The sequence below is a fragment of the Monocercomonoides exilis genome (genome assembly GCF_001643675.1).
Source record: "Monocercomonoides exilis strain PA203 chromosome Unknown scaffold20-1493094, whole genome shotgun sequence".
NCBI lineage: Eukaryota > Preaxostyla > Oxymonadida > Polymastigidae > Monocercomonoides > Monocercomonoides exilis.
This window is the reverse complement of record NW_027150565.1, coordinates 1336773-1360556: the sequence shown is the minus strand read 5'-3', so window position 1 is coordinate 1360556 and position 23784 is coordinate 1336773. Positions and strand designations below refer to the sequence as shown.

General features: G+C 36.7%; 4 protein-coding genes across 4 annotated transcripts; 1 reads left to right on the top strand and 3 right to left on the bottom strand.

Annotated features, from left to right (window-relative positions):
* Positions 1-1671: 1671 nt before the first annotated feature.
* MONOS_2304 (uncharacterized protein) lies at positions 1672-11085 on the bottom strand (the record flags this gene model as incomplete). The annotated part of the gene is made up of 1 exon (XM_067872218.1): positions 1672-11085. One exon carries the CDS (start codon positions 11083-11085, stop codon positions 1672-1674), a length of 9414 nt encoding a protein of 3137 aa, XP_067728279.1.
* An 87-nt stretch (positions 11086-11172) lies between these two features.
* MONOS_2305 (uncharacterized protein) lies at positions 11173-12066 on the bottom strand (the record flags this gene model as incomplete). Its single annotated transcript, XM_067872219.1, has 1 exon — positions 11173-12066. One exon carries the CDS (start codon positions 12064-12066, stop codon positions 11173-11175), a length of 894 nt encoding a protein of 297 aa, XP_067728278.1.
* Positions 12067-13909: 1843 nt separating this feature from the next.
* Positions 13910-17643, top strand: MONOS_2306 (putative PH domain). The gene is made up of 8 exons (XM_067872220.1): positions 13910-14323; positions 14389-14435; positions 14507-14672; positions 14790-15032; positions 15245-15556; positions 15610-15923; positions 16189-16359; positions 16725-17643. The coding sequence occupies exons 1-8, from the start codon at positions 13945-13947 to the stop codon at positions 16887-16889; spliced, it is 1797 nt and encodes a 598-aa protein (XP_067728277.1). The 5' UTR covers positions 13910-13944; the 3' UTR covers positions 16890-17643.
* Positions 17644-19207: 1564 nt separating this feature from the next.
* Positions 19208-23289, bottom strand: MONOS_2307 (putative Protein kinase domain; the record flags this gene model as incomplete). The annotated part of the gene is made up of 6 exons (XM_067872221.1): positions 19208-22042; positions 22196-22382; positions 22540-22642; positions 22694-22817; positions 22873-23177; positions 23271-23289. 6 exons carry the CDS (start codon positions 23287-23289, stop codon positions 19208-19210), a joined length of 3573 nt encoding a protein of 1190 aa, XP_067728276.1.
* Between the last annotated feature and the right edge of the window lie 495 nt (positions 23290-23784).

Sequence of the window (23784 nt, the reverse complement as noted above, 5' to 3'; positions counted from 1 at the left end):
CTTTTATAATCTTCCCCATCTTCCCCATCTATCCTTCTTTTCTTTCTTTCTTTCTTTCTTTCTTTCTTTCTTTCTTTCTTTCTTTCTTTATTTCTTTATTTCTTTATTTCTTTCTTTTTCTTTCTCCCTCTTTTTCAATTTCTTTCTCTTTCTCTTTCTCTTCAACTATAACTTTCTTCTCCTTTCTTTCACACATTCACATTCACACCCTCCCACTCTCTATTAATTACCACTTCACTCTTTCTACTTTCCTTCCCTCATTCCTTCTTTTCCACATTCTCATCCTCTCTCACTCTTTCACTTTCAAAGTTCATTCACTCACTCACTCACTCAATTATTTATTTTATCAATTCAATCAATAATTCACCATTCTTTCAACCATTCAATTTCACATTTATTCAATCCCTCATGAACTGTTTTCTCTTTTTCTTTCTCTTTCTCTTTTTATTTCACTTTCTCTTTCTCTTTCACTTTCTCTTTCTCTTTCTCTTTCTCTTTCACTTTCACTTTTGAAATCGCTTCACATCATTGTGTTTCTCATTATGTTTTATTTCAAATGTGCATCAGATGATTTCTTATTTTCGTTTTTTATTCATTCATTCAATTAATCATTTATTCATCTATTTATTTGCACTTTCTTTTCTCTCTCATTTTCTTTCACTTTTTTTATTTTGATTATTTTATTTGAAAAGTTTTTTTTTAATATTTGGTTATCTGGAACAGATATTTGATCAAACTGAACGATTCAAATTTCTGCTAGAATAATATTATCTTTTGTGATGTTTAAAAATTCATTTTTTATAACATCAAAGGAAATGAGTCAATATCCCTTTTGTATTAATTTTTAATAATGACACGTCCAAGTATGTGTAATTGTCCTCTTTTTCAAATGAAAAATAAACTGAAGCAACACTCAACATCTTTAAAATTAAAATTTTGTTGACAAATGAATAACTCTTTGAAAAGAAAAAATGACGATTCACACAACTAATAAACAATTTGTTCTTTTAATTTTGACAATTTTATTTGATCAAGTGATACAAAATTGGTAAAAATAGATAAAAACTTCAAAGCAAAGCGCCCCTAGACTAAATATATAACAATAATTTAAATAATTTTAAAAAGTCTTCTTGGGTGTTTATACGCAAAAATTTGTGAGGAAAGATGTATGAAAGCAAATATTTTCTAAAATATGCTCCAAATTTTGGAGTCAAAATGAAATAAATAAGCATAATGTCAAAAAATATCTCATAAGAACACGAATTTTTGACTATTCACATAAAGTTGTAATATTAAATAGCACAGCCTAATAATGTTCCAATATAAATCAATGAATATGTTTTGCATTATATTTTATGCAATCATGTTATTTCTGCACATTTTGCTTTTTCTGCCATGCTTTCATGACATTCTTCACCAAAATTTGAATCTGACATTTTTTTAATCGTTCAGGGAATCTCAAGAATTATTAATCTTTCTTTTTCAAATCCATTGAATCTTAGCTATTATTTCTTCAATTCTGATAAATTGTTTCGTTTTTTCCCCAAATGATATAATTCATCCACAATTGATAACTGATAATCATTCTGAAACACATTGTCATTTTCCACCTCTTGCATTCCTTGTTCAACACTCATTTTTCTTTCTTTAAATTTATTTCTTTTTATAATTTCAATCTTCTTCATTATCAAAAAAAGTTTTCAATTTTTCAATAATTTCATTCAGAAAAGGCCTATCGTTTTGTTCATCTGCCCACATATTTTCCAAGAACTCAACCAGCTCTTCTCCTTCAATTCCTTCTGTCAGCGGTCGCACCCCATCTCTCATCATCTCCTGCGCTTCCTCCGCGTCACACTCGCTCAAAGGCACTTCCCCTGTTGCCATTTCATGGAAAATCAGTCCAAGTGTGAAAACAACTGCTTTTTCAACTTCATCATCTTCCACTTCCTCATTTTCATCGCTTTCATCTCCCATTTCTGGAGCCTTCCATCGCCTCAGTTCATTATTTTGCTTTTCATCTTCCAATTCCTCTGTCAAAACAAATATTTCATTACTTCCTTCCTCAACAAAGATTGTATATGGACACAGCTGCCTTGCCATCATTTCCGCCCTTTCGTCTCCAACTGAAATCAAATGCTCAAACAGTTCTGCCACCGCCAAAACCACCTCCTTCCCATCAACAACATCCATCGCTCTTGTTCCCATTGTAAAATTACCTTGCACTGAATGAATCACTGAATGCAATGTTTTGATGTTCTTTTTCTCCTTTTCTCGAAATGGCTTCTTTGCTGATATAACACTTAATGAATGCGGTTGCAACACCCCAGAAACAGAAGCATCCTCAGACAATGGCAATGGAGATTCCAAATCTGGCAGATCATTTTCATTCAGAATTTCATCAGTCATTGATGGAGGCTCTGGAAGAATTTCATCATTGTCTATCAGAAGTGGAATTTGGCTCGTCATCCCTTCCAGAATCGTGGATGGCATCTCACTCATTTCAAAGCTTTTTCCATCGTTTTCCCTTCTCCTTTCTGCATTTTCATTTATTTGCTCGTATTCCGATCCTGTTTTCTTCGCTTTCTTTTCCGCTTCATTCAGTTTCTTTCGCAAAAGTACAATTACAACAACAAACATTACTGCAAAAATTAAAAGAACGACAACGCAACAAATAAAGGCAATAATGCCCCATTCAATTTTGTTTTCTCCTTTCACAACATTGCCATCTCCATTTTGTTCAGTTTCACTTTTGTTCTTCAAAATGAATGATTCAGTAGACGATGGATTGTAGGTATTCCCAAATAGAATGCACACAGATACTTCTGCTTCTTCTGGAGCTGAATCAACAAAGCCCGAATTAATAACAGAGAAGATTTTTGTCTCCGAAACGCAATCTTCGTCTTTGAAATGGAACGTTGAAATTGACTTTTCATTGTTAATGGTAGTCACAATTTGAAACAAAAGATTGCATGGAAGAAGCAAATTCCCCATAAAAATGATCTTCGTTGTGTTTTCTGTTTTTTCCATTTGTGCAGAATCCAAAACGGGTATGAAAAATGCTGATCCTCTTTCTCCTGCAATTCCTCCCAAGTTGCATTCCTCGTCCAAAATCCAAAGCGATGTGTTTGGTAATATCCCATCTCCACCTTTCAAGCTTACAACATCCAGCAGTCCTGAATCTGAACAGATGATGTTTCTCCTCGCTGAAGGATATCCTTCAATTGATGGCTTGTTGTTGTTGAACATTCCCATTTCAATTACCACATTTCCTCCACTCATCGAAAGTCCTCCCTCTTGTGAATTTGATATTGTTGTATCTTTCATCACCACTGAGCTATATTCTGTATCCACAAGAGATCCATTCCATTCACAAAGATCTGATTTAATCTCATTGTTGTTATTTTCTTTTGAATTTTCTAAATCCCCACTGAAAACGCATGAATCCATGAAAATTTCAGAGCAAGAAAGCAAGGATACAATTTTCCCTTTCTCAGCTTTTGACGAGGAATTGCCTATTTCACAATTTGATATATTCACATTTCTCCTGTTGCTGATACAAACAAGAGGCGTATCTCCTTTGCACGAAACATTCAAAATTGTACATTCATACAAAGCTGATTTCATTGTAACGCTCTGCGCTTTGTTCTCTGCTCCATCAAAACTGATGATGCTCTTTTGGCTTACTGCCTCACTAATCACCACTTCCTTCATCGAGATGTCTTCGCACAACACAACAAACAAATCCTGAAGTGACACAACATTCGCAATTGAAGCAGAACGTAATTGGACAATTCCTTTTTCGAAAGAGCATAACGAAATAGTTTCTATCTGTTCAATGGAAATTTTATCAAAGTCCAGCATCCCTCCTTTCATCCGAATAAGTTCATTAAAACCAACTTTTGAATTCGTATTCTCTGGCTTAAACGCAACATCGACGATCAGCATGCTGCCTTCATCAATTTCCAGAATTGCCTTGTGATCCGATGAAAATAAGTCTGCAAACAGGAATTCGATTGATTCCAGGCGATTTCTTCCTTTCGTTTTAATCAGAGCTGGGCCAACAGCAGGAATAGCTGATAACACAACCAGCTTTGCTTTTGCGAAGCTTTTCGACTGAATGGTGATATCGCTCAGCTCAATCTCCTTTTCAATCTCACTTTGCTCATCAATAGCCACAATTCTCAGGAAGTCACCAACAAGATGGCTGGCACCATATCCAACAGACAGACAGGGATGAGTGTTTGTGCCACACTGCCGATCGTTCGCTCCGCTATTCCCAAACACATTAGAGACAACAATCATGCTTGCCTGGAAGAATGTCATCACTTCAATCAAATCAACTGGCTCGGAGAGTGTTGGATCAATCCCATACATCGCATTCAGGCGAATAAAAGAGTCCGCTCTCAAATCCATCACAAACTGTGTCTCGTTGATTTGGTTCGAGATGTTTGTGCATTCAATGAAAATGTCTCGGCCAACAAATGCCTCATTGCCAGAAAATGTGATATTTTTGAAAAGAAAGTTCAATTCTCCTCTTTCCTTACACTCCAAGAATGCTCCTCCTCCTCTTCCGCTTGCAACAGAACAAGAGCATTGCGCTATTCGTGAATCTTCCACTTTCAGCGAGCCATCCAAACTCAGTACAAAGAAAAGAGAACCGCCTTTCTCAGACGAAAGAGCTTTGCACGATTCGATTGACGAATTTCTCACTATCATTTCAACACTTTCACTGCTGCAATTGCTGCTGCTAACACACGATCCATCATCCTTCCTTGAAACAGAAAAGAATGTCGATTCATTTATATTTATCATTGTTTTCATATTGCGTCTTGTTGTTTCTGCTGCATTCTTCACGTTAATTATGCTTCCGCTCTCAATTGTGGATGAAAGAACATTCATTTTGTTCATTCTGCATTCGCATTTGCCAAATACATTGAATACGCCTCGCTTCGTATGGATCCTTTCAACATTCAGTCCATCAACAATCAGCGTTCCTTTCCCCATTTCCGCAAACACATAGTTTTGTGCCATATTGCCCGTGCTTGTTGAAGAAAACCAGCACTCTTCAAACGTTAAAGTTCCATCTTCGTTTTTCACAATGGTTTCTTCTCCATTTTCATGTATAAACTCCACTGATAGAATTATCCACGAAAATGTCAGAGCCTTATTGTTTCTGATCAATCCTTTTCCTTCCACTGGTTCTTCTTGGCTCACAGCCAACATCGAATGGCTGGCTTCCACTTCAGATGTTGTTCCAGAGCATATCTTGAAGTCGGAAAGAACAAAGCTGTCCTTCAAAACTGTCGTGTCGTGAATTATTATCTCCTTTTTTGTCTCGCTTCCGTCAATCTGCTGCATCCCTTTCCAGAAAGAAAAGCACGGATCGTCTGGACTTCCACACCTCTTCACATCAAAGCCAAGTGAAGAAACGTCTATCTGGAAATTCGAATAACTCACAAGAAATCTGAAGAGGTTGGCATTGTTGAAGACATCGTCACTCCCCACAAACAGATTTGCTGCATTTTCCATTGAAGAATAATCAAACACGAATGAAGATGATGCCACAGTTACATTCAAATCAAACGACAAAATGTAAATATGCTCCCCAATTTTCGCTTCATTGGCTTCCAAAACAATTGCATCAAAAACAAAAGGAGTTCCGATTTCTGAGTTTGAGCAGTCAACATAAAGAAATCCACCTTTTCCAATTGTCTGTGAGCATTCACAATTTTTTCCTATTGTTTTGTTGATCATCAATTGCTGCTCTGCTTTCAACGTGATTCGAAGTGCTCCGCCTTCTGCCCCATTCTCTGTTTTGGCCCCAGAAATATTGCATGCTTCAATTACAGCCGAAGAAGAAGAAGCAGAAATCGGCGTGAAATCAAACTTCACATCTTCAATTGTACAACGAATCAGCGAAAATGTTCCTCCATTCACAGAAATCAGCGAAAACGAAATTGTGCCTTGTTGCCTCGCTGAAAATGCACAATCAATCAAATGAAGCATCCCATTTTCAGGAGAAGAAGATATCAGAACTTTACGATTGGTGCTGAATTCCAACGGCAACACGAAATCAACAAGGCAAAATTGAAGATTCTTCGAATTGACAATCAACGCTGAAGAAAAGTCGGAACGAATAATTTCAGAAGCAAAATCAAGCTTTGCATGTGCTTCAGAGACTGAAGATTTGACCTCGAAATTGGACAGATCATATTCATCTTGAATGATTGCGTTTGAGCCAATCCATATAATTCTATGCGAAGAATTCAAATTGGCATTATTCACACCCCTCCAGAAAGTGTTGCAGGGAAAATTCAAGCTGCCGCATCCCATCACTTCAATTCCATTTTGGTCAACAAACACCTCATTCGAATGGTATGTCACCAGAAATAGAAGCAGATCAACAGGTTCACCAAAAAATCTTTTATCAATTCCTTTCATATCCACAACAGAAACGCCATTTTCGTCTAATATGTTTAAAGAGAAGCTATGCCAGCTCGCTGTTTGATTCAAATCAGAACAGCTGATAAATAAATCCCTCCCGTACAAAGCTTTATTTTCAAAAAACACAATTTCTCTGAAATTTAAGTAGTTTGTGGAATCGTCGCTTAAACAAAGAAAAATGCCTCCTCCTCTTCCGCATGTCTCATTAGCTTCGCATTCACTTATTTCAACATTTTCTATGTCGAAACTATTCTTAAAGGCAAGCTCACATTCAACAACGCCTCCATCGCCATTGCGCGATATGCATCTCACAAATTCACATCCTCGAGAAATGGATGCCCGCTCCACGTTCCTCAGCACAAATATTCCTCCGCATGAAGCAGAGCAATCAGAAATATTCGCTGCATTGATTTCAAATCTTTCTCCTTCAATTTCCTGGATCAATCCATCTCCTTCTGATACAACATAAGATGCATTCAGATTGTTGATAGACATCTCTCCTCTCTCCAACCGAGCTATTCCGAAGCTCGACAAAAAAGTCAGATAAGAAAATGATACGCTCTCAAGCTGTGCCTTTCCTCTTTCTCCAACAACGATCCAAAGCTTTCCAGCTTCTTCAGAACCTTCGCTCCCTCCAAACTCACAATTCAGGATTGCCACTCGTCCCCCATTCATCCGAATAACGCCAACATTACCTTCTGCCGGAGAGGCAGGAAGTTTGAAAATCAGTCTGTTGAGAAGAAGCACTGTTGGCGTTAAACCATCAACCACATTGAAGAAACCGTTGCTTTCAACTCTCAGCTCGGATTTGTCAGCTACTCCGCGGATGGTCAGCCGCTTCCCATCTCTTCTCATCTCTCCAGAGACCCAGTTGTGGTTGTTGATCTGAACAGTCGTCTGGTTCTCTTTCAGGTTGCTGACACCAACCTCCAATCGATCGCATGGATTTGCATCGCTTCCACAGTTCGGCAACGTGCTTTTTCCTGCCTCAACAAAGATGATATCTCCTGTTCCAGAAAACAGATATTTCTTGATTGAATAGTCAATTTCTGTGCTTTCAACGGAGTCCATAACCCAGAAATTTGGCTCAGGTGTGCTCAATTCGTCAATTGTCCCAAACCACAGATCTTCTTTGATCAGCGTTTCTGGATTCCCGCAAAGCAGAAACAGATCACTTCCCTTTGAAGCAAGATTTCCTGTGAAAGTGTTTGACTTCATAGAATACTGAACATTCGCATCGAATTTCAGATGCAGTCCTCCTCCATATCCCTGTGCTCCCAGCGCAGTGCAGCTCTCCACTCTGTTCAGAGTGAATATCAGTTCTCCTCCATTCGACACATTGAATGCTCCCATTCCACCAAATGGAATCTCGCCTTGGCACATAGCTTTCGAAAACACACAGTTGCTGATCTCCACTCGCTTTCCCTGTCCAATAACGCCTGAAAAGACTGAGCCATTCCCGTTGTTGCGAGTCACGTTCGACAATTCACTTGAATGCATTTTCATTGCGCTTCCTTCCCCAAATGAAATAACGCTGCCACTTTCCAGTGATGAGCCATTGACTGTTAGCTTCTTGATGTCGGCTGAAGATTCTTCGGTCAAGTGAATCAGTCCATTATGTGTCAGACTTCCAACCGCTTCAAAAGTGCATCCTGCAACAGATAATGATGTTCCTTGTCCTCTCAGCTCAATTGCTGCAATATCTCCAAAATCAATTCTTTTCAGCTCAAATTCAGTCAAATGAACTTCGCCTCCTGTTGCACAAAGAATGCTGAATTCGATTGCCTCGCTTTCTATTTGCCTTGTTGCTGAGCAATTAGCAATGTTCAAAGTTGATTGCTGGCACAGAATCAGAAACAAACGAGGCGTTTCAACGAAGCTTGGAGGCAAGGAAAACGTAATATTCGAAATTGAAACATCTGCTTCTGTCTCGATCAAACCATCCCCTTCCCCGCTTCCGTTGCTGCAAACAAAAACAGAAGTATTTTTTGTTGTCGCCAAAATAGAAACAGAACACGAGGCAAGCCTTGTGCAGCTATCCAGCTGGAAAGATGGGAGTACTTCAACAACACCTTGCTGTTGCGCTGATCCAAATCTCAATTCAACAACTTTGCTGATTGTGTGGCAAGGCGCAAATGAAAATCCGCACCCTGAGTGATCATGTCCTCCATCTGCTTCGCCTCCAACATATCCGCTTCCAGAAAATGAAGTCAGAAATGCAGTTAAAGGAATCGCATAATCTCGATTGCAGGAGACTCGCTCATACCCCATCAAATCCATTTTATCCATTTCCCTCCAAGCTATTTGGAAGTTATCTGTTCGAACTGCTTCAGTTAAGTTGATGGCATCCACAAATATGTTGTTTCCTTTCCACGCTTTGCATTCAAAGAATATCAGATTTTTCAGTGAATAAACTCCATTATTATCTGAAATATGCAGATATATCCCTCCTCCTAATCCTCTTCCACTGTTTGATTCTTCGCTGCTTGGCACATTACAACTGCTGAATCTGGTGTTCTTCACAGCAACGTTCATATTCCCCTGTTTCTGGATAAACAAAGATCCGCCCTTCAGCTCGTTTCCGTCTTCACATGATGAACTTATTTGGCATCCGTCAATCACAATCCCACAGCTTTCTCTATTCCCATATGCACTGAACAGACCACCATTTCCGTTCTTCATGGTTATTCCGTTGATTTCACAGCTCTGTATCGTGAATGAACTTCCTCCCTCAAATAAAAATGGACTGGTTGAAAACGTAATTTGGTTTGTTTCTGCAACAACAACAAAATCATTTGCAACAAAAATCCCTCCGATTATTTTTGCAAAGATGAAATTGATTTCGTTGCTTTCTTCTGAATTAGTAATCGAAAATCCGCAACTGTTTAATGCTAGGCTATTTCCGTTACACTGAATCAAAGACGTTCTGGAGTTGAGCGATAATGGCAAAACAAAAGTGATATTCGTTATTGTCGCTGGCTGAGTGACTGTTATAAAAGAAGATGAATCTGTTGGAGGTGGTGGAGAAATCACAATTTTTGTGTTCTTTTGCGCACATTTCACTTTCCATTCGCAAACATTCATTTCTGTCTCTTCGCTCCAAATAAATGAAGGATCAAGCAAGATGTCTTTGTTCAACGAAGAAAAACGAAGATTGGCTGTGAACGCAATTGTTGAGCAAGGATAGCCCGAGTGGCCACATCCACTGAAGTCTCTCTTGTTGTTTCCTCCAACGACTGCTGGCAGAGGAAATGGAGCAATGAAATAGAGAGCCAGAGGAATTCCATAATCTTCATTGCCATTTTCGAAGCCCATTGCATCATCGTATTCTGCTGCATTTGTCGAGATCGTAACATCCACTTTTCCTGAATTCATCAAATCTGCCAAATTCCCCTCATCAAAAAACATGTTGCTTCCTCCTTTCGCTGCATAATTTTTTTCAACACCGCTCGTAAAGCTGAATGAAGAAACCGAATAATCATTGAACTGACCAGCAGCCTTCACAAACAGCCCACCACCAAATCCACATTGAGTTCTCGTATCACTTGCTCCACACTTTGAAAACGATGTGAGCGTTCCATCTTTTCCGATGCTCAGCTTTCCGCTTCCAGCAAACGAAGCATATATCCCTCCTCCACAACCAGAGCAAGCCAAACAGTTGTAAAATGTTGACTCTCTAATCTCAACAACATTTCCTGTATTCATCACAATATTCACTGCGCTTCCATTTCCATTTGCGAGTTCAATGGATTTCATGTTGATTTTTTCCACTTTCACTGTTTTCCCGTTTTCAATCGTTATGGCTGCCTTGCTGCTGCACTCAATTCCTTCCATTGTTGAATTCTGAAGAGTCAATGAACCTCCGTTTGTGCAATCAATTATTCCTTCGTTTGATGCGGAAGTTGTATTCGAAATGTTGCATAACTCAACGTTAAGCTGCCCGTTCGTGCGTGAAATCATCAGAGGTGCTTCTGTTAATTTGAATCCTTTCGCCACAAGTGATTTCACTGCGCTTGTTCCACCCATGCAAATAATAAAACTGAAAGACAATGTTGTGTCAGACATAAGCATCAGTGCACACTGCTCAGACAAGAAAGATCCTGACTGCACCAGAAATAGAGCTTCCCTTCCAGATAGCGAACTCGGCAGATAAAACTTGATGCTCGAAAAAGAAGTTGTTGCTCTGCTAACAATCATTCCATCTTGATTGTTGGTTAAATTATCGTTAATGATGAGCTGTGTCTGAGCTCTAATCCCTCGAACACTTGTAGTGCATTCATATAGAGATATCTCTCGTGAAAGAGTGGAGCTGCCATCAACAGCAATTGACACATCGCTTGATGTTTTGTGTTGCAAGAGAATATAATCAACAGTTGAGCATTGCTCGTCAGCAAATCCACACATGTGCCAATCTCGTTTGTTCGTATTTCCAACATAAAACTCGCTCGGTTTGCTTCGGAGATAAAGCACAAGAGGAATCGCAAACGAACGATCGCTATTTTCATATCCACACAGATCGGTAAGTGAATTCAGTTGAGGACTGAACTTCAACCGCTCTGCATTAATCACTTGGCTGAAGTTCGCCGCTTCAATAAAAATGTTGTTACCGAATTGCGAAGCACGGCAGTTGGTGAATGTCATTTTGTCGAAAACAAAATCATTGGCTGAATTTTCCAATTTCAGAAATATTGCCCCTCCAAATCCGTTGCTTCCAACTCCCTGTGCACCTCAATCAGCAAAAGTTAGCGAATCAATTTCTCCAAATCTCACTTTTGAGCCAGGTTGCATCATAATGGAAAGGCATCCTCCATTTCCACTTTCACATTTGCACCCATCAAACGAGATATTGTTCAATGATAATGATTCCTCATTTATCGGGTTGCATTCAATGACTCCTCCATTTCCAGAGCTTCGAATGACCTCTGTGAAGTTCGTGTTAGAAATTTCAGAAAATGAGGAAATTGGAGCCCTTATGAGCTGAGTGCTTGTTCTCAAAGAAGACACAATACAGGAATCAATTGAAATGCTTCCCAAAGCAATGTCAAATAATGGCTTGCTAAAAGAAGTGGGCTGAGCCCTAGACGAAGTGATAAGAAGATGCTTCAGGTTAGCTGTTCCAGATGAACCAGAAATAGATAATATTCCAACTGTTTCTGCTACAGCGTTGTGATCAATCTCCAAAGAAAATACACTCAAATCTCCGGCATTAATTGAAAACAGGGCTGCAGAGTTTGACAGCATGCTTGTTCTTACGACTGATTTGTCTGTTCCATTACCAATCACTTTGACTTTATTGCTGTTGATGGATAGCACAGAAGAAGGAGTAAAGACTGATTCAAGCAAAAATATTTTGCATTCAACATCGTACCTCATCTTTCCAAATGCGTGTTCAATCGTTTTGCATGGAATCGAGTCGTTCAATCCACAAAGCTCATCCGAATCGTTTCCATTCTCATGTACATATCGAGTCAGAAGCATTACCTTTACAGGAAGCCATCCATTGTATACTTCGCTATCAGCTGTGCCACCGTAAAACACTCGCTTTTCTGTTGTTGTTGAATATGATTCGAAAAATGGATTTGAAGTCACTCCACCTCCATTTATTCTCACATCATTTCCCATCCCATTTTTTGCTATGTTTCGATGGAAAAAGCAGTATCGTATAAATTGGGTCTGAACAGCTTGCTCCGAAAGTGCATCAAAGCACATTCCAGCTCCTCCGAAAACTGTTGAATTTGTAAATGTTCCATTCAACGTATTGAATATAAACGTATTTTCTGTGATCAAAAGTGTTAAAAGATTTGCATTCGATAAATATTCACTAAAAAATAGACAGCCAGAAGTGTTTTCTGCGTAATTATTCGCAAATTTACTGTTTGAAAAAACGAATGTTCCGGACGATTGAAGAAATTTTGGACGTAAGTAGCATGTCATTCCAAGAGAACCTGAAATGGAGCAATTTTCAAAAACAACATCTTTGTATTGTTCATTTTTCATATGATCAACGCTACAAATAGCTCCTCCATGATATGCGCAACACTTTCTGAAATTTGATGAATCAACATTAACATTTTCCAAATTTGAAAGAAATAAAGCACCTCCATGATTGAACTCTCCATTTTTAATTGTGCTAACACTGTCAAATAAACAATAACGAATGTTGATTGATGCCCCAGGGGTAGAAATGGCAATGGCACCCCCAAATCCTTGCTGGGGTGTATTTTTCCATTCACACCAAACAAATGAATGCTCTCCTTTACCCAAAACTTTCCTTTCCAGTGATAATGGATTCTCTTGCTTTCCAGAATATTGCTCATTGGACAAGTGATGACAAGATATGAAAGTACTGTTGAATGAAGAAAATGCAGCAAACGGCTGATTTATTGATTGAAGAAGCCCTCCATAATACACATCGCAAACTCTGGAGAACGAACAGCTGCATATAGTCGCTGTATGACAAAAAGCACGCGATTTTAAAGAACAATGAAGCATATCATAACAAATGGGATTTGACAAATTTTGGAATTTCGAATCTGTTACAGAAATGCAGGAACAAGTCTCGCTTTGAACGAAACATGGCATCACAACCATGTCTGAAAAATGGCATCCCGCAATTTCCAACGACCAGAATCCATAAGAATAAATTGAATTTCCTCTTGCAATTTGAGGAACTGCAGTTGAAGTGCTGATTGTCAGACTTGTGTTTTGAAGAATAATTACTCCATCGTCAGCTGTTATAGGGCTAATTGTCGATGTGCCAGGCATATAAAGCAAGCAACATGCGATAGACAACGATGATGAAGACGAGCAGATAAATAGAGGACTGTATTCGAGCTGACGAAGCTCGACAAAAACACACGATGATGAGGCATTATATAAATTGAATGTCGAAGAAATTGCGCAACCGTAGTGCATGCGCAAAAAATTTTCCCCCACAAAAATTGAATCATATGCGACATCATGAGTAAAATTCTCAAGAGGCTTGTAAATAACAGAGTTTTGCTTCCGTGCATTGTATGATGGATTTATGGTGTAATTGTATTGCATAAATTTTCGTTTCGTTACGATGCTGTTACAATAATCATATGAAAAAAGCAAATAACTCTCTATGAAACACAAAACAAAACGAACATCCATTTCCAAAAATAAATATTTAATTATACTTTTCGATAAAAGGATAAGAAAAAATTTTTTTGCTAAATTTGAATAAATTATATGGCGGACAGCTCAACAACACACGCACATATACACACACATACAAAAAAAAAAAAAAAAAAAAAAAAAAAACTAATAAATAATTATACATACTTTTTAAAGATTAATATCAAGAAATTTTTTTATCACAATTTCGACTTTTCTGTGATTTATTTTTTAAAAACAACATATTATTATTTAGTCATGAATATTCACCAACAATTTTTATTTCTCCCTGCATTTTAAATAAATTGTAATCTCGATAATACCCTTAATTCGTATTTTTGAATAAGTAAAAATTAGTGCATGGGACCAGGAGGAGCAAAGCAGTATACATTAACGCCTGAAGAATGCTCTACGATTAACAAAGAATTGACAAGAGTGCTTCAGCCCATTGGAAGAAGAATGAACGAAACTGTTCAATATTATGTTCTGTGGAGAAATATTCTTATTTTGAGGAGGAAACGAGAAGAGGCACCTTTGATGGTTGCGGGGAAATTGTCAGTCCCTATTCGACCATTTTGTGGATGGGTTGATAAAGAAGGAGGGGCTATTAAGACCTGGAAACGCAGATGGATGGTTTTAACCACCGACAGAGAGATGTATTATTACACTGACTTAGCAGCTAAAGACAGAGGGGAATCAAAAGGCAGTTTTTCTCTAGAAGGATATGAAATTGTCGAAGGTTTTCAGACTTTTTTTGAAACAAATAAATTATTATGATAAATATTTTTGCTTATTAAAATTAAGATCCAATTGCTGCACAAACGCAAAGAAATAGAAAAATTGCAGATATGGTTTGAATATACAATTTAATTTTTTAGGTTATTTCATTTTTACGATGAACAATAAAAATTTTTCTTTTAAGATTGGCTGGACAGATAGAACATCAATACCCCAGCCAACAAGATATCCTCCAAACACAATAGAATTGTATCATCATAAAGATCGTTTGTGGCATTTTGCCCCTCTTTCTTCTGCTGAAAAGAACGAGTGGGTTAAATGCCTAAGAAATGCACTTATTCAAGTCACTTGTGTGCTTGCATTTTCAATATTCAAATATCTTATTTTTGAAAATATTGGATTCTTATAATTATTTATCAAAATTTTGCGACTTCATTTTTTATTTTTTTTGGTATTTGTGTGAAAAGCATATAAATCTGATTTTGCTTATAGCACATGCTTCTATCGCGCAATGGCCCACTCTCTGGAAGCTGCAGACTGCAGGAACAAAATACCAATTTGGCAAGATGATTTTCGCCTGACAATATTCCAGTTTGCGACAGAGCAGATCGAGCCAGACTTGTTCTATGATAAGTACAAACGGCTGACTGGATCGTTTTTGGAGCAAGCTGCGCAGTATCAAGCAATCAGAGTCGAGTTCCATTCATACTGTATGTTTTCAAAACAATAAAAGAATATATTTATATATATTAATTTATTTATCCTTCCTTTTCAAAATGTGAACATAAATAAACGAATGTGTTATTATTATATTTTTAATTTTACGTAATGTTCTTTTTGAAAACGGATGCTTGCTTTTCTTTTCTTTTCTTTTCTTTTTCAATCATTCTATCTTTCTTTCAAATCCTTTGTCAAATGAAAGTGCGTGAACAAATTCGTACAGCAACCAACGACCTCCTCTTGCAGATCAAAGAGAAGAAGCGTGATACCGAGGCGCGCATCATTTCGAGGATATCTGAAATATCAGCGCTGCACAAGACAGTCAAAGAAGAAGTCGGAAAGGCCAACATCGATCTTATCAAGCGCTTTATTGCCTCGCATCTCGCACCAAACATTGAAACGACGTTCAATTTGATCGAGCAGCCCATCAAGCAATGCTTTGTCGAAGCTGATCGGCTGCTGAAGTCTCATTGCGAAGATCTGATGAACGAGCTGGAGAGAAAGACAAGAGACCGTGTGTTGATTTATTTATTTATTTATTTATTTAAAACAATAATTATTTATAAGGCCGCCTTCGAGAAGCCGCAGAGCTGATCGAGCCTCTCATCCAGACTGCTGTTGACTCTGCCTCTCTGTCTCCGCTGCTCCAGGCTTGCACCGAAGTCGGGCTGCGAATCGAGTCAATGAGGAAATCAATGACGTCGCATCTGAATGCGAAGGAAATAACACACACGCTTTCTCACCTGATGACGATATTTGTGGTGAGAGGGTTCACCACACTGGAAGTAGAGCTTTCGCTGTCGCTGTCATCTGACCCAACACGAGGAGAACCTGACAGACTGCCGAAGATTGTCGGAAAGATCTTGGACTCTGTATTTGATGTATGGAGGAGAAGAGAGAGGAGGAGTTGATTGTGATTTTTGTTATAGCTATTTACTAAAAATATTTTTTTTTTTTTTATTTTCTTTTTTTTATTTCGAATGTTATTTGCAAATGTTTTATTGTAATGTTCAATTATGCTATTTTCATTTATTATTATTATTATTATTATTTTATGATATTTCATCTCTCATCAACTCCTTTTACTTATTTATTTATTATTAATTTATTTATCATTTAATTTATTTTATTTATTAACACTCACAGCGGTTCAAATTCGATGCCCGTGTGATGACCCAGCGTATCACCTTGAATCTGATGCACGCCATCCTCGATCTGCCCTTCTTCCGCGCTGCTATGGCTGTGCTCGACGCTGCAAAGGGACAAATTAGAGAGATGGTGCCAACATCGATGATTGAAATCTTCAATGCGGATTGCGTTTGTGTTTTTAATTATATATGTTATGATATTAATTGAAATTATATTTGTCTTTTTCTTTTAACTTTGCTGTTTTATTCTTCTTTTCTTTTTGATCAACTCATTTTTGTATATGTTTTTATATAAATCTTCTTTCTTTCTTTCTTTCTTTCTTTCTTTCTTTCTTTCTCTCTCTCTCTTTCTCTTTCTCTTTCTCTTTCTCTTTCTCTTTCTCTTTCTTTCTTTCTTTCTTTCTTTCTCTTTCTCTTTCTCTTTCTCTTTCTCTTTCTCTTTCTCTTTCTCTTTCTCTATCTCTATCTCAATCTCTATTTATCTTTTGTGATATCATTTTATTTTTGCTTCATTAACATTCCAAACACATTCAGATTATGAATGACATTCTCTACACGTTCTCACACACCACAATTGTCCACACGATTGGCGCGAAGATGGCAAAGATACCAGCACGCCCTGATTTGCCTCCGCTTCCTCCGATTTCAAAGACAACTGAAGAAGATTGGCTCGAAACAAACTGCCTGCCTTTTGCATAAAAAAATAAAAGAGAGAGAAAGAGAGAAAGAGAGAGGCGGGAAGGGAAAGAGGGAGAGATTAAGAAACTGATGAGAAGAAAAGGGAAAAGGAACTTGGAGGAACAAAGAAAATTTTTTATTTTCTTTGGCTTTATGGAAGAGATGAAGAAGATAAAAAATAAATTGATTTTGAATAAATGTGAATGCTTCGAGAAAAGAGCCTGATTGAACAGGCAGAACCTGTACAATTATTATTGTAATGATCATTTTGTATAGCGAAATTCATGTTTTTGGCTTCATTCTCGTTTGTGTGATCCGAATAACTGAACATTTTTTTGTTTTCCTTTTTAAACTGAAATTAATTTTCAGATATTTTTTATTTAAATCTTTTAAGGAACATCTCTTTTCAAATGAATTTTTTTATTTTTAATTAATTTTCCTTTGAACAGTGAAAGATCTATTTATCACGTTTTTAAAACGAATAAAAAGGTTCACTCTTTTATTATTGCTATCTGCCTTTGAAAGCACTGCAAGGTGGGATTATTCATATCGATATTTAATGTTTTTTGTCTCACATTTTTATTTTATTTTTTATTTTTATTTCCTTTGATTCGAACCTTCTTCTGTTTTGTTGTTCTCCGTTTTGTTAAAGAAACTGTTTTCTATGTTTTTAGAAATTCAATTTTGGATTTTACTTCAAAATTTCCAATTTTTTTCAAAATCACTTCATGACGAATATTATCCTGATGAACAACACCTTTTACTCAATTACAACTCAAAATGATTTAGCATCTTAAGGAAAAACATATTGTAAGCTCTTTGAATGAAGAGAGAAAAGATGATTGTTGAAGAAGAAAGAAGAAGGGAAAAAAAATTATTCTTCGTTCATACAAATAAAATATCTTTATTGAGTTCAAAATTGTTTTACAAGCTTAATCGATCCCGTTTTTTTGAAGTGCGCACAAACTGTTAAAAATACAATGTTGCTATTAGTCATTCTCCTTTTAACATCAATAACAATTAATAAATGATTTTCTTCTTCTTTTTTTTTCTTGCTCAAATACAAACAAGAATGAATGATAAAATGGAAGTTTAATAAAAAAAATTTTTTTATTGAAATAAAATATATTTTTAAGGTGTAATAATAGTGCGGACACACACAAATACGAATACAAACACACACAAACACACACACATTCACTCACTCGCTCACAAAATCGAGTTTATAAGAAAATTTTCAAGTTCCTTCTCAGATTTTCGAGAGTAAAAAAAAAAAAAAAAAAAAAAAAAAAAAAAAAAAAAAAAAAAAAACAGAGAAAAGTTAAAGAAAAGAAAAGAAAAAATGATTAAAGTAATTTTCACTTGAAAACAACTTTTGTATTCTGTAATTAATTATGATTGATTGACTGACGTATGAACCAATGCGAAACAAGCTGTTCATCTTTTTGTTTTTCATTCGAGAAAAGCAAAATGAACTGCTTAAATATGAAAACCATTGGAACTATTAAAAAAAGAAATTGGCAGAAAGAAAAAATTTTAGTGATACAAGCAAACAAAAATTTTTGCAACATATTTCAAACTAGTTATTCTTCAAACTTTTCAATAACATTTCAAAAGACAACATTTGAGAATAAAAGCATGCTAACACACTAAAAATTGAATAAACAAAAAGAAAATCTTTAAAAAAAATATTTTTCATTTATATAAATAGCACATAAATACTCCAAGAACAAGAAACTTTCTTAGAAAGTGGAGACAACATTGCACACACACACAAACACACAAAGAAATAACAAAAAAAGGTAACATTTCATTAAACAATTCATCATCCATATCACATAAACACGATTAAACTATAAACACATTTCTTTGATGTGTTGAAAAGGAAAAAGATTTTATTTGTTTTGAATAAAATAGAAAATTTAACTGAACTTAAAATAAAAAAATCGATTAACATATAAACAGAAACAAGAAAGAAGAAGAATAAAAAGAAGGACAATTAGAAAATCATAGTAAATATCCGGGAAATCTGAGAACTCATAAATTAATACCATAAAAGCATTATACAAAGAGAGAAAGAAAGAAAAAGAAAAAGAGGGAAGAGAGAAAGAAGAAGAATAAAGAGATAGTTAGAAGTATAGAAATAACAAAAGAAAGATTTATACAAAGGCAATAAAAATCATTAAAAACTTAATAAAACAAAAAAGCTTAAAGTTCAAGAACAAAACCTAAAAAAAAAAAAAAAAAAAAAAAAAAAAGAAACGAAATATTTCTTTCTTTCTTTCTTTTCTTTTAAAAAAGATTCAAAAAAAAATAGGAAATGTCAAATTTTTTATCCATTAACATTTACCAGCCTGATGAAGAATCGATGGTGGAAGAGGAGGAGGACGTGAAGGAATAGCAGCAAAAGTTTGAGCACGCTGCCTTTGTGGAATATCTGAACGAGCAGGAAAAAAGGGAGAAGAGGAATTATAAGAAGAGAATGGAGAGGAAGAGAGGGGAGAAGAAGAAGAAGACGATGAAGATGAAGATGAAGGGGATAAAGAAGAATGAGAATTAGAAACAGAATTTAAATTACAAGAAGACGAAGACGAAGACGAAGACGAAGTAGCAGCAGTAGTAGTAGATGATGATGAAGGAGATGATGCAAAAGGTTGTGAAGTTGCCTCAAAAGGAGATGTTTCTGATGCCATTGGCGAAATCTTATCCAAAAATGGAGACTGATCTCTTGTTGAATCTGTTGTTTGTGTCAAATCATTGGAATTATTCAAATCATTAGAAGAGGAAGAGGAAGGAGAAGGAGAAGTAGAAGAAGAAGAAGAAGAAGATGGAGAAGAAGATGATGAAGTGACTTCTGTATTTGAATGTGATGTGGACGTTGTATCTGCTGCTGTGGGAAGGCGAGGCGGTGGACGAGGTGGTAACCTGGCAGGCAGAGGGAGAGGGAGAGGAAGAGAAGAAGAAGAAGAGGTTGAAGAAGAAGAAGAAGGTGAAGTGATGGGAAAAGAAGAAGAGGAAGAGGAAGAGGAAAAGGAGGAGGAGGAGGAAGAGGAAGAAGATGGTGATAATGGTGATGGTGCCGATGTTGAAGTATTAATTGAAGAAGAAACAGAAGAAGACATGTTGATGTCCATATTTGAAGTGTCTGCAGTGTTTGTGGTGGTATTCTCCTCTTCAGGAGAGCAGACATTTGAAAGCTTTGAATTCGAAACAGAAAAAAATGAATGTGTTTCAACGGGATTCAAGTTATTTCTTTCTTCTTTTCTTTCTTCTTTTCTTTCTCCTCCTCCTCTTTCTTCTTCTTCCTTTGAAGCGTTACTATCAGAAGAAGAAGAAGAAGAAGATAGAGAAGAAGGTAGAGAAGAAGAAAGAGAAGAAGAAGCACAAACAGAAGAAGAAAGAGGCTTTTTTGAAGGAACCGAAATAGAACCTAATTCCATGTTGAGTGAAGGCGGAGGAATTGGTGGTGGACGCTTGAGACGAGGAAAAGAAGCAGTTGGAGAAGAAGAAGAGGAAAAAGAGGAGGAGGAAGAAGAAGAAGAAGAATAAAATGGAGAGGAAGAAAATGAAGAAGAAAAAGAAGAAGAAGAACGACGATCAACAACAGTGAGTGAACGATGATGCTGCAGAAAAGAAGAAGGAAAAGAAGGTTTGTTGGAAGAAGAAGAAGAAGAAGAAGAAGAAGAAGAAGATTCAGAATGGAAGGAGGAAGGAATAGCTGAGTTATATGATGTACATATTGAAGTGGAACGAGAAGGTGAAGAGGAAGAAGAGGAGGAAGAAGAAGAAGAAGAAAAGGGTGAAGTGAAAGAAGAAGAAGAAAGAGAAGAAGCAGAAGAAGAAAGAGAAGAAGCAGAAGAAGAAGCAGAATTTTCACCAGAGCGACTGAAGATGATGTCATTCAATGGAACTGATTGTCTGACAGGCAGCAAGAACGAGGTGTGTTTTGAGCGGCGAAGAATTCGCAGGCCAATTCGATTGTGCGAAGGGAAGATGTGGAAGCGGCTCTGAGACATCTGACGGGACGAATGAGATGAAGAAGAGGAAGAAGAGGAAGAAGAGGAAGAAGAGGAAGAAGAGGAAGAAGAGGAAGAAGAGGAGGAAGAGGAGGAAGGAGAAGAGGAGGAAGGAGAAGAGGAGGAGGAGGAAGAAGAAGAAGATGTGTTAGAAGATGCATTTGGAGTATCAGAGAAAGAAGAACCAACCTCGCTTTCTTTGAACAAATAAGAGGAGGAGGAGGAAGAAGAAGATGATGATGATGATGATGATGAAGTCAATGAGGATGTGAATGAAGGCACAGAAGGAGGAGAAAGAGAAGAAGATGCAGCTGAATGATGATTAGGTGAGGTGCCAGGTGCAGAAGATGGGACGAATTGCAAAGGGAAGACAAACTGCCTCTCATTCTCGATGAGTGTGCTGTGTGATGATGAAACTGATGAAGATGAAAGAGAAGAAGAAGAGGAAGAGGAAGAAGGAGAAGGAGAAGGTAATGATGAAGATGTGGAAGAAGAAGATGATTCAGTTGTTGTTTCAATCGCATCCTTCATAGGAGAGGAAGAGGAAGAGGTAGAGGAAGGTGATGATGATGATGATGATGATGATGATGATGATGATGATGATGATGATGAATTTGAAGAAGATTCCGCCAAAGACGGAGAAGAAGGTGAAGACAAAGAGGAAGGAGAAGCAGGAGAAGAAGGTAAAGGAGGGGTGAGGGAGATGAAGAGATATTCAGAATCGAACGAAGATTGGGGTGAATGGCTGGCTGATGGAAGTTCAGAAGACATCAGCTTGGGAGAGGAAGAAGGAGAGGGAGAAGGAGAAGGAGATGAAGAAGAAGAAGAAGAAGATGATGATGATGATGATGATGATGAAATAGAAGAGGAAGAAGAAGATAAAGATAAAGAGGAAGAAGAAGAAGAAGAAGAAGGGGAAGGAGAGCGAAACGACGTTGACGAGCGAGACGAGGAAGGCTTCTGAGTGGTTTCCTGTCTGAACGACTCGTATATCTGGAACAGAGCAGGGGAGAAAGAAGAGGCGAGAGAAGCAGAGAAAGTCGGAGGGACATCTGGATTGAGCGGCATTGCCGGCACGCGCCGCTGGAAGGAGGTGATGAGGCGCTTGAAAAGGGGAATTTCGAGCAGCTCGCCGGCAGACGGGCGGTTTAAAGGATTCTGTGGTGGGAGAGTCGAAAAAAAAAAAATTATTTGTTTTATATTATATTTTTTTTTGAAAAATATAAAATTAGAAGGAAAAAGATAAATAAATGGGGAAAAGAAAGAAAGTTAGAAAGTTAGAAAGTTAGAAAGAAAGAAAGAAAGAAAAACCTCATTCAAAAGCGCATTGATGACGGCTGTGATGCTTTTTGATGCTGATGCAGGAAATTCGATGGGCTTATGGGAAATTACTGCCGCCACATCAACTGATCCATCGCTTCTTTGATAAGGCCAGCGCAGCGTGAGCATTTCATATGCTATGACGCCAACGCTCCACAAATCTACAGCTTTTGTGTAACTATTATGAATAAAATTTTTTGAGCATTGCATTTTTTGTTTATTTATTATTAAACATGATTTTTGTTCACAAAATAATGAAAATATGCCATTTTAAAAAATCATTAAATTTAATGTCAAGAAATAAGATTTGATTAGTAATTATAAAAAAAGCACACGGTTCTTTTTTTAATATTTCTGGTGCAATATAGGGACCTGTTCCGCAAAATGTGGTCATAGTGGAAGATGAGTGTTCAAGTTGCTTTGCAGTCCCAAAATCAGCTAAGCAACAACAATAGCCAAATGCACAAAATAAAAAATTAGTAGGCAAACTTATTCGGAGTGTTCCATCTTCATTAAATAAAAGATTTTCGGGTTTTAAGTCTCTATGGCAAACATTCTCGTGATGCAGTGCAGCAACTCCATGCAACAATTGACAAAGATAAAAGTACACTTCCTGTAAAAATGAACTCATTCGAATTTTTATGAAAATAGAAAATTAAAACAGATACTGGTTCAGAAAAAGGTCTTGGCTTTGAAGCTTTTCGTTTAAGCAGTTTGTCTCGAAGCGAACCCCCACCACAATAATCTAAAACAATGTATAAAGTATTAGCAGTAAATATGATATCGTGCATATGGACAAGAAATGGGGAGTTGTATTGCTTCTTTAGGAGTGTTGCTTCAGCTTCTTGATCTCGTTTCATTCGACCACGTTCCAAATGTGATTTCTTCCATGCAAATACTCTTTTATCAGATTTACGAATTACTCGAATAACAGTTCCCGAAGTTCCAGTTCCAAGAACAAGGTCTTCTTTATCTTTTTCAAAATATTATTTTCGAAAAAGCATTCAAAAATGAAATTGAGAAAGAAATGGCGAAATTTTAGGTTAAAAATATTTGAACAGCAAACAATCTCCCTTTGCCGCCATTAATCAGTTATTCGTGGTCGGAAATTAAATTAATAAGCACAAAATGTATTTGATCAAATGTTATATATTTAAAATTTCTTCGAAATATTTTGATAATGATAATTTCGAGACAAACAAAAAACTTAAACAACCACTTCAATAGCGCATGAGTGTCAGACTGAAAAATTCATTCAACAAAAAGAACAATTTTTAATTTTTTAAAATAACATTGAATATTTTTTTTTGCACTTGTTTAAGAAGTATTCAGGGAAATAATTATGTTTCGTTAATAAAATGGTCTCACATATAACTCATTGAAAAACAATTAAAATAATAAAAATTACTCATTAATAGTCTTTTTGATATTAAGTGATTACCTTTTATTCTTCAAATTATGTTCACTCTTCATATGGCTGATCCTTTTAGAAATCAGACTTTCGTTCGAGTTTAGAACAAATATTTAATCTCAATTGGATTTTTTTAAATTTTTGTTTCTGCAATAACAACATCAAAAAC